Source organism: Pinus tabuliformis, chromosome 4_2, assembly GCF_031772625.1.
Source record: "Pinus tabuliformis cultivar Carrire ecotype Pingquan chromosome 4_2, CPIR1, whole genome shotgun sequence".
Lineage (NCBI taxonomy): Eukaryota > Viridiplantae > Streptophyta > Pinopsida > Pinales > Pinaceae > Pinus > Pinus tabuliformis.
Genome location: NC_142304.1, coordinates 694601902 through 694617925, shown reverse-complemented (window position 1 = coordinate 694617925; position 16024 = coordinate 694601902). Strand labels below are relative to the sequence as shown.

Sequence of the window (16024 nt, the reverse complement as noted above, 5' to 3'; positions counted from 1 at the left end):
TATATTTAGGTCAATAGGTCTTTCTATTCATCAACTTCTTTGTCAACACTTTTACCTTGCTCGGTTTGCTCGGTTTGATCAGATAAGACACTTTCAACCGTTGATCTAAACCAAAAAACAATGGAAAATAAAAAAGCACAGAAAACATTTACTCTCCCATTGACATCTGTGCCCGAGCTTCAGAGAGTTCGTGGAGTTTATTGCACGCCAAGTGAAGATATTTTCACATCGAGGACCGTTAGACGTCTTTCCAAATTCCTACATTGTTAATGTTTTCGAAGCAAAAATCTAGTGGCCTTATCTCGGCGTATCCGGTGGAAGAAAGGGGAGAGGCAGTCAACCAGGCTCCGGATCAAGTATCTGGAGGCCACTCTGAATCAACGTGTGGAATACTTCGACATTGATGCACGGACGGGCGACATCATCAATACCATCGGCAGCGACATTGTGGCTGTTCAGGATGCTATGAGTGAGAAGATCAGCTAATCTTTTTCTATGTTCTCAACGGTTTCAATTAATGTCAATGGAGACCGCCAAAATGAACTGGTGTGTCTTACTAATGGTTAATTGATTACTTAGTGTATGCTTGTTTGCTTGACCTTTTCCTTTTATCAGTACAGTCTACGACTGGTCTTGAAGAACTTATGAACACCCTTCCATTCCGCTGCTACTCCTCTCTTTGGGGCCTTTTGAAATTGCTTATAAATCTCCTCTTAACTTTGATGTAATTCGGTTCACAGCTAGGCAATTTCATCCATTACAGGTGACATTTGTGGCTGGATTTGTGGTGGGGTTCATCACAGTGTGGAAGTTGGCTCTGCTGACTCTTGCAGTGGTGCCATTGATAGCCTTGTTTGGAGCCGTTCATACCATAACGATAACCAAGCTTTCCTCCAAGAGTCAGGATGCATATGCAGAGGCTGGTAACATTGCAGAACAGGTGCTGAATTGTTTGATATAATCAGCTCCCTTTTCTAGTGAGGAATTGAATTGTTTTTAATGGGGCTAAATTTAATTCAATTCAACTTGTAGGCCTTGGCACAAATTCGCACGGTTTTCTCATTCGTAGGCGAGGAGAAAGCGCTGAAAGCGTATTCTGCGTCTTTGAGTGTGGCTCAGAAGATTGGATATAAGAGTGGTCTGGTAAACCGATTTGGGCTGGGGTCAACTTATTGTGTGATATTTTGCTGTTATGCTCTGCTTCTGTGGTATGGAGGATGGCTTGTGACGCATCATGATACAAATGGAGGATTGGCCATATCTACTATGTTTTCAGTCATGATCGGTGGATTGTATGTAGTATACCCAATTGCCTGTTTTCTCCTGTTTCTCCACAATTTGATTTGTAGGAAGTGATTTTACAATTTGAATCTGTTGTTGCAGAGCACTGGGGCAAGCAACTCCCAGCATGACAGCATTTGCAAAGGCAAAATCTGCTGCTGTGAATATATTTCGAACTATTGATCACAGGCCCAAGATTGATCGAAACTACTCTGATGGAATTACTCTGCCCGCAGTCACAGGCCATGTCCAGCTGCGAAACGTGAGTTTTGCATATCCCTCTAGACCAGAGATACCCGTTCTCAGCCGTTTCTCATTGAACATTCCCGCAGGAAAAACTGTAGCTATGGTTGGTCGAAGTGGGTCGGGAAAGAGTACTGTAGTTGCTCTGATCGAGCGCTTCTATGACCCCATTGAAGGTATCCAATACATGATTTTACATGGCATTTTCATACCCTGAACTCCGGTTTTTAGTTTAATGAATTTCTTCTCAAAAGTACTGTTTTTTTAATTTCTGTGAAAGAAGGTCAAGTGCTATTTGATGGGTTTATCATCAAAACTCTGCAGTTGAAATGGCTTAGACAGCAGATAGGGCTTGTGAGTCAGGAACCGGCATTGTTTGCAACAAGCATTAAGGAAAACATGCTATTGGGAAGAGACGATGCAACCCAGGTGGAAATGGAGGAAGCAGCCAGAGTTGCAAATGCACACTCTTTTATCACAAAGCTCCCTGAAGGATATGACACTCAGGTATATGCTGCTAGCTGTAATAACTGAAAATTCTTTGTTGCAGAGATGATTGATTAGTTGTCAGTTGATTGTTTGTTGCAGAGATGGTTGATTAGTTGTTTGGTGATTATGCTTGTTTCCTTGCTCAGTCTTCCAGTCGCTCTTTATGACTTGTGTGTGTGAATAACAACAGTCTGATATGTTTACCTTGTCATCCTGGAATACCTTCTCCCACTATCAAGTCTCCTTCCCTTCCCTTTCTAACCCAAATCCCCAGGAGTTGAACTATATATCTATGGTTTATAGCACTTTTCTTCCATCTCACTGTTCCTTTTCTATATGTCAGAGTTGATAGTAGCCATGGTTATGATTTGTACTAAGTTGGGTCTGCAACTCCAGGTTGGTGAACGAGGTGGCCAACTATCAGGCGGACAAAAGCAACGCATTGCAATAGCCAGAGCGATGTTGAAGAACCCGGCCATACTACTTTTGGATGAAGCAACCAGTGCTCTGGACTCTGAATCAGAAAAACTTGTTCAGGAAGCCCTTGACAGGTTCATGATAGGAAGAACAATAGTAGTTGTGGCACATCGTCTCTCAACCATTAGGAAGGCTGATCTGGTGGCAGTTGTTCAGCAGGGGAGCATTTTGGAGATGGGGACTCACGATGACCTTATCTCAAAAGGGGATGACGGGGCTTATTCAACATTGATCAGACTCCAAGAAACTGCCCATGAGCTTGGTAACAATGCAAGAAAGAGCAGTGCCAGGTAAAGGTTTTATCCCACTATGTTAATTCAATAATGGCACATTGTGGTTAACCTATGCAATAGTTTTCCCACTGAAAGTCTATAGAATTGGAATTGTTTTGTTTCTCCCATAAATCCTCTCGCCTTCTTTATAAAATTGTAATTTTTTTGCAGTCCCATAAATCCTTGGGGTCTTCTCTGTAAAACTGTAATTATAATGCTTATCCTCAGCTTCTTCTTCATAAACTTATACTTGTTTTGTTAGTCCTTAGATTGGCAGTTTGTGAAATTATAATTGTTTTGTTGGTCTATAGATCCTCAGGGTTTTCTTTGGAAAATTATTTAGCAGCTGCCAAGTTTTTCTGGTTTTATTACAGTGAAAGATTTTCCACCAAACTGTTTGGATGCCTTCTCATACAATCCTTCAATTTTTTTCCCTCAAATTATAATGGTTTTGTTCGGTCCAGAGATAAATCCTTTTTCTTAAATTGTAGTTGTTTTGCTCCTCCCATTAACCCTTATAGTGTTTATTGGTACTTCAGATTTTACTCTGTAGAAGTTTATGGACTTTTACATTTTGTCACATTCTGAATGACCCACTCATTCATCACCAAGATAGAAAGGAAACTTGTTTTGTACCTTCCATAAATTCTCAGTATTTATCAGTTTGAATGATCCCGGGAAGAAAGGGGAAATAGAATGAACATAGATTTGTATTCTCGTTTTGATTTTTTTATTTGTTTGCCCATTTCCAGGCCCTCCAGCCCAAGGAATTCTGTGAGCTCGCCCATAATTGGAAGAAACTCTTCTTATGGCCGATCTCCCTATTCCAAAAGGCTTTCAGACTTCTCAACTTCCGATTTCAGCACATCTGTCGATGTCAACTCAGCACACAAAACAGAGAAAGTACCCTTCATAGAGCAGGCAGGGTCATTCTGGAGACTAGTCAAGATGAATGCCCCAGAATGGGCCTATGCCCTACTAGGATCCGTAGGGTCCATGGTCTGCGGTTCCATAAGCGCACTCTTCGCTTACATCCTGAGTGCCGTGCTGAGCATCTATTACAACCCTGATCCGTTATACATAAAAAATGAAATCAAGAAATACTGCTTTGTTCTGATAGGGATATCGTTCGGCGCCCTTGTTTTCAATTCGGTGCAGCATTCCTTCTGGGAAATCGTTGGCGAGAATCTGACCAAGCGGGTCCGACAGACAATGCTCGAAGGTGAACAAAACGGTTTCCGTGAAAAAATTTCAGTACTGGTTTTTATAATTTTTGAAGTATGAATCTGATTGATGACAACCCTAATCCTTCTGTCTGTCAGCGATTCTTCGCAATGAGGTCAGTTGGTTTGATCGGGAAGAGAACAACAGCAGCCAAGTTGCCGCTCGTTTGGCTCCTGATGCCACGAATGTGAGATCTGCCATTGGCGACAGGATTTCCATGATAGTACAGAACTCCGCGTTAATGCTGGTCGCATGTACCATAGGGTTTGTGTTACAGTGGAGACTCGCGTTAGTTCTTATTGCAGTTTTTCCAATCGTGGTTGCTGCCACGCTTTTAGTGGTGTAAATTGTATTTTTGAATATATGAATGAATAAAAAAATTTAGATTATTTGTTATAAATTTTGGAAATTTGGTAGATTTTGGATATAAAGACACAAACACTTTTAGAGAAGAAGACTTAGGAATTAGAAAAAAAGACTTAGGAGTGATCGCCAAAGAAATATCAAAAACTGGAAAAACAAAATAAAATCATCAGATTTCCAAAATGTATAATAGATAAACTTGATTTTAAAAAAAAAATTATTTTAAAAAATCCCTATTAAATTTCAATCAAAATTGATAGAAAAAAGAAAAAAAATGCCAAGCAAAAGACAAAAACAATTACTGATTTTATGTTGCAGAGATAAATTGTAGGTTTATTTGTGCAGGGTTTCAACCAATTAACATTTCATTGAGTATATATCTACAAATCAAGGATTTTGGGATCAAATCCCATAAAACAATTCTATACCTGCTCTTTAAATTCCTTCGAGCTTTCGAAAGTAAAACCAATGAATTATCATTATAATTTTACAATAATAAAAAACAATTAGAAGGCTTTTAGTCAGTTCAAATTGCTCATCCGTTAGGCTTGAACCAACATCTCTTCTAGAGAAATTCAACAATTATAATTTAATAATCCTATAGGCCTCTCTGTATACCTTTTGAAACAATTGCTAATATAAAATACTTAGAAATAAAAAAATATGAATAAAATATTTAAAGTATAATTACCAAACTCACTTAAATCAAAACTAAAAATACCAAAAATATTCATTCTACCATTAAAAATTTGATTCGACTGACAATAAATTAATCGAATAATTCATAGTTTACCGGACAAACTTGCATAGAATAGCGAGGATCGCTTGCAGAAGAGCAGGGATCACGTTCAAGTAGAAGGAAAAGAATTGATAAATAATTATTAATTTGGAAAACACATGTTTTTTTTATTTAGGAAGAATGCATGTTGAAATTTTTATATTATTTATATTATTAGATTATTCCAATATGAAAATAATAAAATAAAAATAAAAATTATTATTATTATTATTATTATAATAATATATATATTATTTAGTTTTATTTTTAATTTGTAAGATATATATTATTGAATTATTTTTGAGATGAATTTTGTCATCTTAATTTTTATGGTATTATATGAATTAGAATCTAAATTTGAATTTAAACTTGGTAATTATGGTTTAAAATTTATATTTTAAAAAAATATTTTAATAAAATATTTAAATAAATTATTTAAGATTTATGTTAACTAATTTACATTTCGATAAGAGATTTAAATAAACTATTTAAAATATATGTTAATTAATTTGAGTTTATAAAATGTTTCTTTATACATGTTATGTAAAATATTTTAATGTCAATTATGTATACATTGTATGTCATTTTAACAAATATATATTTATACTATGAAAAAATAAGTTTTTATGGTTAAAATGTTTATTTGGTCTTATATAATACTTTATATAGCATTCAGAAATACAATTTAAACAATGAAAAATTACACATTGTATTTTGCACTCTAAAGAAGTTTGCAATTTAATCCCTCTCTGCTCATGTTAGCAAGATAGATCTATGATGATTTTAATAGTTTGGCAGTTAATAATGATTGTCACCTAATGATGATTGTCTAGGGTTTCCAATTGTATAAAAAAAAAAGAAATCTGAGCCAGAATATGATGAGAGGTATTAATGATGATTGTCTCCCAACTAATTTGACAATTAAATTATAATAAGTTTTTCTCACTATATCAAAAAAAAATAAATTGAATCATAATAAGATGAAAGGTTTATAAGACAAATGTATTGTAATGTAATTAAATGGATTTTAATATTATTATAAGTTGAGGGGTAAGAAAGAGATTTTGCAATATATAAATTTTGAAAATAATTTTATAGTTTAAGTTTAAATATAAAAAATAAAAATAAAATATTTATATTTTTTTAATTTTAAAATATGATATAATTTATCAATGTTTTATATATATATATATATATATATATAATAATTTATATATGTCATATGATGTCACATTTGAAAACAGAGATTTGAGTTATGATTATTGTAATGAAACTTATATATGATGTATGGGACAAGTTCAAAATACTTAGTAAGTTAGTTGGACACATTATATTATTATGTTATAAAATGGAAGGGTGTGGGTTTATATGGTAGCGAAATGGATTTGTGGCAAGGCCTATTACTTAACTAAAAGGGTATAAAGATTAATTTATTGTTGCAAGTAGCAAGATTAAAGGGTCTTAACGGTCAACTTCTTTAAAGTTAAAAAATAAGAGTAAAAAAACATAAAGATAAAGAGATGATTTATGTGACATTAAATAGCCATCCAATGAGAAATAAACATTTTGTGACGAATTAATATTATATAAAAGAATAAGGAGTTGTCATTTTAAGAGTTAGACAGGATGTTGTAGTAAGAAGATAATCATATTTAACCAAGGAGGTTAGGTACAATGGTAAGGAATGTGTAGTTTCTCTCTGTTAACGGAGTTTCAATCTTTTGAGGGCATGTTCAAGCCCATAAGGTTTCAATGGAAATCAAATGGACGAACCAATTGAATGTTTGAGACTTGCATCACATTCTAGGCATACATATGATTGAATCAATCTCACCCTTATGTCATTTATATGACCAAATAATTACCATTACAATAACATTTTAGGGATAAATGTCAATCATGGGAAAAAAATATCCTTTGCCAAATGGGATAACATCTTTTACCTAATCTTGAGAGAATGATTACTAAGCAACCATCTTGTGTCTAGGGAAAAACCTAGTTGCCATGGAAAAGCAACTCACTTTGAGACAACTTATTGTAGGATAAAATATCTTTAATTGACTAATATCCATAAAAAAATAAATTGTTTATCAATCTTGAGTTATTCGCAATTTTGGCCTATTCTACTTTGCAATGTTTCTTACAAAGTTATTTCCAAGATTTTGGCAACAAGGCTCAAGTTTCTTCTTCCAAAAATCTTCTTTGAAAATCAATGAAGTTTTTTTCATCAAAGGCAGATCTTTGGCAACATCACCTTGGTTCAGGAAGCTATTACACATTCCATCTAGAAAAGAAGCAATAAAAGAACGGTGGTAAAGTTGGACATCGCAAATGCCTTTGATCGAGTCTGACATGGATTTGTTTTCAAGGTAATGTCAAATTTTGGATTTGATAACTAGTCTATACTTTAGGTCTCTCTCTGCATTTTATCTCCTTAGATCTCTCCCTTGGTAAATGGGAGATCTCAAGCTTCTTCAAAGCATCAAGGGATCAACGTCAAGGTTGCCCCCTCTCTCCCTTCCTTTATATTTTAATGGCAGACTCTCTCAGCAGGCGTCTGGATTTGAGAGGTGGGGTGAAAGGATTTCTGGCATTCCATACAAACGAGGAATTAAGAACATCAACCTTTCTCAATTTGCAACTGATATTCTTATTTTTGGAGGTGATTCAACTATTATTGCCAAGAGATTCAAGATAGTTCTTGATCACTTTCTTGAGGCTTCAAGTGATATCAAAAACTTTGGGAAATTACAGATCTATTCTTGGAATATTAGTCTTAGAAAGAAAAATCAAATAGTAAGAATCTTAGGATTTCACTCAATGGAATCCTAAAGGAATCCAAATATCTAGGCATTCCTATCTGTTTAAAAAATCATTCCTCTGTAGCCTAGGTTGGTACCTGTTGAAGAATCTAGGGAAATTCTATGTATTGTGATTCTTCTTGACTTGATAACAATTTGTGAAGCACTTTTAAAATTATCTTAGCTTGGTCTTCTTCTTATTATTATTGTGTGTGTTTCAGCAAACTGCTATAAAAAAGATAAAGACAAGAACACATGTTGGCTCTCTTCCAGGTCCAAAACCTCTCTCTCTTAGAGAGGAGAACCCTTCGGTAAGTTTCTCTTATTGAAGATTCTTATTGATCAATGCCAAACCCTAAACCTTTGACTAGGATGTCCTCCAAGCACAAGTCAAGTCCTTCCTCTATTCTGCACTTTTTTCCTGGCACATGGACTTCCTCCTTTCAGCACTTTGCTTTCCAGCACTTCGTCCTCCTTCTTCGATCTTTGTCTAGAGATAGTCCTTGCTTATGTGAGATTCTTGATGTGATATGCTTCCTCTTTACTTAGAGATGATCTTCACTTATGAAGACACCCTTCCATTGATCCAACGAGGTTGTTCTAGAGATAGGTCTGCAAACTGATGTAACTGAATAATAGCTATAGTTTTTCCACGTGTGGTAGGAACCCTAGATAATTAGGGCTCTTTTTCTTCGCTAGAGAGAGAGACTCCTTCGCTAGACTTGGGAGGCCTTATAGACTTGATTTCTCACCCAAACAATGATAATTCATGAATTGTTCTCTAGTTGTTGTTATGCCGCAGACTTGCCTTACTTTTCTTTGCACGTGTGATTGTTTCTAGCCCTAGAAACAGTCATCTATACTTCGGTCTTCTTCCTCCTTTCATCGCTTGTCTTGGAGACCCTTAGACTTGCATTTTACCTTTACTTTCCTCGACTTCTACCTTCACTGATTTCAGAGCTTGATGGATGGAAGTTGAGAGGGAGTGGACAACCTCTATATATAGAGGATTGTCCCTCCTTTAGGCCGACTTATTGTCCTTAGGTTGACTTGACTATTTCTTCATTATTTGCTGCTTGAAGGCTTTCATTGCAAGGAGATGACTTTGACTTTGTTTGGAGGTATTCCTTTGACCTTTATATAATTTTATGCATAGTGTAACATGCCCTCCAAGGGTCTTACATAAATACATTGACTCTTTGACTTCCTAGAAGCACTTAAACATGTGCTTGACCTACTTCAACGAGCAAGAAATTCATTGACAAATATCATACAATAATTTCTCAAGATTTTATCTTTGGGTAGACATGGCATAGTGGGTTGGGTTTGCAATGTGTACTACACCCATAATACATGTGTATCATGTAATGGAATTTTCTAATAGGTTTAACGAGTATGAGTGGGTCAACAAATATGGTAATACTACCATGTGGTAGAGAGAGAGACTGACTAGGATTTCCATGTGAGCACCACATGGGGACCATGCAAGCACCACATAGTAGGCTGGTGATGTGTCCCTAATTAGATGGATAATATTTGGATGACCATATATTTTGATCCGAGAGCCAGGTTGGAGAAAAAATTTAAGTCATCAGAATTGGCTTGATGAGACAAATGTGATGGTATCATCCATTTCTAATTTTGGAAGGGTAAAATAAAGTGAAAAGTTTAGGCCCCATTTCCATAATTGGAGTTTGGAGGTTGGGTAAGCACGGTAACTACCTCCTTCTACTCTTAGTTTGGGCTAGGGTTAGTAGGGGGTATGTTATAGAGTGATATCAAAGCTTCCGGGTTCAACACTTGGACTAGATGAGCTCTTTTGTAGAAGAAATGAAGGTATAATGTTTGTGACTCTATTTGAGAGTCAAGTGGTTTGATAATTGCTTTTTGTAGGTGTTTATTACAGCACTATGATCATGGCTTTCATGTTGATTGTTTGATTATGAAAGTGAATGTTTCATGTAGCATTGTAATGGGATGGTTATGTGCTAATTGGGGATTACATGCAAGTCCTATGATGCATTTTACAAATGTGAAAATAAAAGGGATGATAGATGCTAGTGTGACATGGTTCTATAACTAATTCCCTTGAGATTGCAAATGCAATGATTATTGTCCCAAGAAAGAAAAGAAAAAAAAAGGGGGCTGACTACAAAAATGCTAAAGGTTGAGTTTTAAAATTTCATAATGATAGTATCGATAGAGATATTAGTATTCAATTGATGTTACTGGCCTTAGTAAGGAGGTTGATTTTAATTATGCTTTTAATATGTATTAAACATTGAATTCTAAACCTATTATGGCATAATGGAAACATGTTGATATGTGTATATGTATTCTAAATTTTGAAACCTAGTTAATGTAGATAATTAAAATTTTGTCCTGGTTGAGACATTTTACTAATCAATAAACAAATACATGTGTACAATTGCAGGATAATGTGCTTGGATTTGCATTGCAAGATAGCAACTGGTATAATTATTATATTTCATTAAAACACTAACAACTGAGTGTATGAGGTAGCATAACAAGACTCAATGGCAATAAAAGAAGCTTGTATCGTGGCATGGTGCAACATGCATGAATGGTTGGAAATTTCCTGAGCGTTTATTCATGAACCAGTGGGAACACCAAAACTCTTGCAGATTGAGTTGTTATGGTTGTTGAATATTTCATGTTTTGTGTGTTCTCAATTGATTTTATATTTGATCTACCATTTTGGATGTTGACTTCCGCATGGCCATGCTATTTTATTTCATGATTTTATGACTATTGCCATTGATTTCTTTCTTTTTATGGTTGCTCTCTTTTTCTTTGGATTTTTCCTTTCATTTTCTTGCTTTAGGGCCTTGGGAACATTTGTTGGGCATGGCAGGAAATTCACAAGGCTCTAGTAAGAGAGATGAGAAGGACCAATAGAAATTGTGACTTAAAAGAGGCCCTGTGAATAATTAGAGAGTATGAACAAAATGAGGAAGGTATGAAATGGGAAGTTCAAAGATAGCATGAATGAGGACATGTTGATATTGGGAAGATGGGCTGGAAAAAGGCCATCACTAAAATTCCTTAAAATATTACGTATGAATGTATAAACAAGTGCAAATGAGAAAATATGAATTATTGAAATTTGACTGTGAAAATAGTGTTGACATAAAACAATAGCCAAAGGTGTTGGAATAAACAAAAAGGTGCAAAAGGTAAAGGGAGGAATTATGGTAAAAGAATTCATGTGACCAACATATGCTTGCATAAGGAAGGGAGTTCTCTAAAATATGATTTTCATTAACATATGTTAATATATGTTGTGTCCATGACTAAGTGGATAACAATAGGACAACCAAGTAGGTTGGTTTGATCCATGGGGATAATGGACAACAATATGGAAACCATGAAAATGGCTCAAAAGGAGGTTCTCTTGACCTTGACTCTAATTACATATGCAAATGTAAGCTCATGATCATGATGATATGTATGTGTAAATGTCATTGTGTCTGACAGGGTCTTGTCAGGAGCCATTCTTGTGGAAGAATAATTATATAAATATAATTGATGCAAATGTAAATGGATAAATGGGATGACATAATAAGTTGTCCAATGAGATTCTTGGTTGAAAGAGAAATCGATGGGCAAGACTAGACCTGACTGGCCGATGATTTTAATGTCATAAGAATATGATTTTTATATGCTCATGTTGTGTCATGTAGATGAAAAGGAAATGTTGATGGTTGTGGCAACATGTATATTAACTAATAATTAGAATCCTTGATTGCAGAATTGGGCATGTACTCACTAAGTATTTGGATGATGCCAGAAGAGGGTTCGATGGATTAGAGAATCTCTAATGATGGCATTGCTAATAAACCCATGAGGCTTTTTGGTTGATAATCTCAAAGCATAGATCTAATGATAACACAACTGAGAAACCATGAGGTTTTTTGACTGATAATCATAGAGCAAGCTTAGATGGCAGCCCAACTAAGAAACCCAAGAGGCTTGTTGGTTGATAATCATTGAGTAGTGGTTGTGCCTTACAGGCTGATAAATTCACTTGAGACTATGTTAGTTGACAACTTCTGGAAGGTTGAGGCACCTAGGACTAGTGGGCTAATGACACCTTATGGTAGTTCCATGGGGTTGGGATGAGAACAAAGGTGAAATATTCACTAAGAATTTGTTGGAGAGTGCACTCTTATTCCTTTAGGAGTAACACAACTGATAAAACCTCATCACTACTAGCTATATCTCTAACTAAAACTTTATGTGCTCTGCATGAACCTATGCACTGATTTGAAGCCATTATGTTGTAACGATGAGGAGTTGTAGAGATCACTTGATAAATGGGCTTGTTAATGACTGATTTGTATCCACTAAGGTGTAATAGCGAGGAGATGTTAAGAACAAATGATAAATGGGATTTTTTAAAGATATGTGTGTGAATTTATGAGAAACCATTGAAAGGAAAATACAAGAGGTATAATTTATTTTTTTGCAATTTTGTTATCACGAATATCGTGAGAGATTGTATGACATGTTATAGGAAAGGATGGGAATTTCCCGATCGGGGTGAATGCAGTTGACTGAAAAGAGGACTACAAAATTTCAACAAAAGCACCAAGAAGACTACAAAGGATCCACAAAAATTGGTTGATCCAAGGATAACTTTCATGTTTATTTAAGTTTTTTGGCAAGCAACTCTATATGTGAACTGCAATTATAATTGAGTTGAAACAGAAAGCTCCAAATAATTTATGCTTGGGTTGAAATGTTTTCTTTGTGTTTGGGAATGAGAATACCAAGGATGATGTTCCTCTAAGGGGGTGGGGATTGTGAAATCCCCTACATATTAATTCCCCTTGTAAAACAATTCCCTTGTAATTATGTAATTATAAAAACTAAAATGGTTGAGAGAGGGACATAGATTCCATTGCTTGAGGAGTTGTTTGTTTTAAATATCAGTCATGAGCTTATTGAGTGGATTTTAATGGGCTGACTATATATTAATTCAACTGGAAAAATGAAGGACACACCCATGTGTATGAAGGGAAGAACTAAAAGGAAAGGAAAGGACAAATTAAATGGGTAGTATGGGTTGTGCTATCAAGGTTTATTAGTCCACATAGACCAATGGGAACAGGAAAATCGTCATGGTTGAGATGGAGGGGGCACACATTATTCTCTCTATACACATTCTCTCAGGTGTTGAAGGAAGGGGTACCCTATGCGAATAGAGGAACAACAACCATGAGCACAGGAGGCGGGGAGGCTCCTATGGAAGATGAGAAAAGGGGCCCGAGAGATTCTTCTACACAGAGAAAGGAAGCCGAGAAGGTATATGAAATCATGCACAATTCATGCACACATGTGGAGAAGGGAACTCGGGAAAGAGGAGGCCAAGAGGCTCATGAAGATTAAGCACATTTCTAGGAGGGAAGAAAAGATACCAGGACTAAGAGAATTTAGGAAGAAGAGAAACTTTGAAGATAGTTAGCTGAAAATCCCATGAGACTTGTTGACTAGTAATCACAGAGCATTGGTTGTGCCTTATAGGGTTGATAAATCCACTGGTGGTTATGTTGGTTGATAACCTTTGAATGAAGAAGACACCAATGACGATTGGGCTGATAACACTTGATAGTAGTTCCATGGGATTGGGATGAGAACACAGGTGGAAGATTCCACTAAGCTATTGGAAAGTGCACCCTTATTCCTTCAAAGGTAACATAGTTGATAAACCCTCCATGTTATTAATTGCATCTCTCTCTCCATATCTGAATTGATACTCTCTACGTATAAATCCCTAGAGAGTTTGGGATGCTGCAAGATCCTCTGTATAAAGGAAAGAGTTCCCTGCCTGATGTGAAATCATTATGTAGTTGGTGGGTGAATGTAGTGTGGCCTTGAGACACCCTATTTAAGTTGATATTGGTTTAATCCCCTAAGTGGATGATGGTGTGTGTGACTGAAGTGGTTCACCATTTTTATTTGTTTTCATAGCTAGTAAGTGGAGGTGAGGAAACCTCAAGACACCCTGTTTAAGCTTTGATACTATCATTTTAGAACTCCTCTAAAAACACTCTACCTTAAGGTTTAGAATTTGGCTTGGGGGTGACAACGTCAAGATAAACTTGGTTGCAGCTTGTCTATGGTTCGGTGAAGAGTTGCAGTCTCAATTTTAGTTGTTGAACACATTTTAATAAGATAAGTATTCTCATGCTCTTGCACCCTTAATATTATGCATATGTTTAATGTGTTTGGTTTAATACCTATGATGATATTGGTTCATTGTGTTAGTTAATACATTGATATGTTGAGTAAATGAATTCCTATATGTTAGGTCCCTATAATACTAGTGTAGCCCCCATATTATTATTTTTGTGCCCCGTAGAAGCCAACTATTGTTATTATTGTGCCCTTACATTAGTATTTTTATGTAGGCCCTAATTATATTTTGACCCTTTAGACTCCTATATATACTAAGGAGGTCTTGTCATTTGGATCATCCAAGTATTATTCATTTATGTGATGTAAAAGGAGGTTCCCCCTTGAAGCTACTTATTATTAAGTTTTTTATTTATCTTTTCTTATTTTCCTACATTATTTTGATCTGGATACATAACATTTGGTATCAGAGGTCTGGATCTTAGGGTTTTGCTTCTTCAAACATGTAATCTTGGAATTTTTGCTATAATGTTTTTTCTACGAGGCTTCAGGTGTTGAAATTTTTAGCACATGGATTTGAAATATTTATTAATATCATGTAAATATTCTAGATCTTGGTTCGTTATATTCTCAGAGATATGCTTCAAGGAGGTTAGGGTTTTTGTATGCTCCATAATTTATTCTCAAACAGGTGTCTTGAGGGAAATTGTCATAACCTTCACTTCAATCATCGAATTTGAATTCTTTAAAAAGTTTCTAAAATATCATGGACATTATTTTTGTGTATGAGTTTCTATGTTGAAGGTTGAAACAGTGACACATGACATCTCGTACAAGTTCACTCTACTTAACCAATCCATAATCAGGTCATCGTGGGAGATCTGGTATAATTTTATCTTGAAGTTTCCAATCGCATTCTAACTTGTGGGATTGTAAATAAAACACATAGAGCTACCTCAAGACGAAATTTTAGACCTGACGAGGTCGCAATAATAGAGGTACAACAGTTTCAAGGTCAGACATATCAAGAAGATCGAAGTTAAGCTCTTAAAAGGTGTGTATTTTTAAATTTGCATAACTTTTGTTTGAAAAATCAGTTGAAGTGATTCAAAGGGAATATTGAAGCACAAATATCATTAATTGGTTCCAAAATTCATCGCAAACAAAACAAAGGTGAAATATATATAAAAATTTGTACCCCTAAATTATTTTTAAAATAATAATATTATAAAATTTAATTTAATTTAATTTATTGTTTTATTTATTATAATTTGATTTATTTTTATGGAAAATTTCTACATCAAAAATTTGTCTAATAAATAAATATAAAAATATGCTATATTTAAAATCAAAACAATAAATAATTTAACATTTAATATATTTTATAGAAAGTTAGTTATAATAACTAAAGAAAGATGAAATGAGAAGAAGTTTTTTTATAGAAAGTTAGTTATAATAACTAAAGAAAGATGAAATGAGAAGAAGTTATAATAACTTTTTGATGGGTCACTTTCATCACATGGAAATGAATCTTGACATGTTATTGTCGTGTACCAAATTACAACCACGGACTGCCATTATTTGGGCCTTCAGCCTTATCTTTAAACTTTAACATTATCCAATACCTACGAGAACTTCCTTCCCTGGGTTATAAAATGTGATTGTATTTAATTTTTTTCTCAGTTTACACAAGGGCAAAGCATATATAGAAATTTGTATTCCTGAAATTATTTTTAAAATAATAATATTATAAAATTTAATTTAATTTAATTTGTTGTTTTATTTATTATAATTTAATTTATTTTTATTGAAAATTTCTACATCAAAAAATTATGTAATGAATAATTACATAAATATATTATTTTTAAAATCAAAACAATAAATAATTTATCATTTAAAATATTTTATAGAAAGTTATCTATATATTATTATAATTA

At 34.6% G+C, this 16024-nt stretch overlaps 1 protein-coding gene across 1 annotated transcript; it reads left to right on the top strand.

Moving 5' to 3' along the window:
• Positions 1 to 206: 206 nt before the first annotated feature.
• LOC149171386 (ABC transporter B family member 1-like) lies at positions 207 to 4332 on the top strand. Its single transcript, XM_089425948.1, has 8 exons — positions 207 to 546; positions 764 to 940; positions 1033 to 1292; positions 1384 to 1700; positions 1808 to 2031; positions 2410 to 2780; positions 3515 to 3984; positions 4085 to 4332. The coding sequence occupies exons 1-8, from the start codon at positions 496 to 498 to the stop codon at positions 4330 to 4332; spliced, it is 2118 nt and encodes a 705-aa protein (XP_089282074.1). The 5' UTR covers positions 207 to 495.
• Positions 4333 to 16024: the final 11692 nt, after the last annotated feature.

Excerpts from the sequence above, each read along its gene's own strand:
- LOC149171386 (XM_089425948.1), top strand. The coding sequence starts at position 496 with ATGTTCTCAACGGTTTCAATTAATGTCAATGGAGACCGCCAAAATGAA. Across the intron at positions 1,293-1,383 it reads TCAGTCATGATCGGTGGATT|AGCACTGGGGCAAGCAACTC; the intron begins GTATGTAGTATA and ends CTGTTGTTGCAG. Across the intron at positions 2,781-3,514 it reads GCAAGAAAGAGCAGTGCCAG|GCCCTCCAGCCCAAGGAATT; the intron begins GTAAAGGTTTTA and ends GCCCATTTCCAG.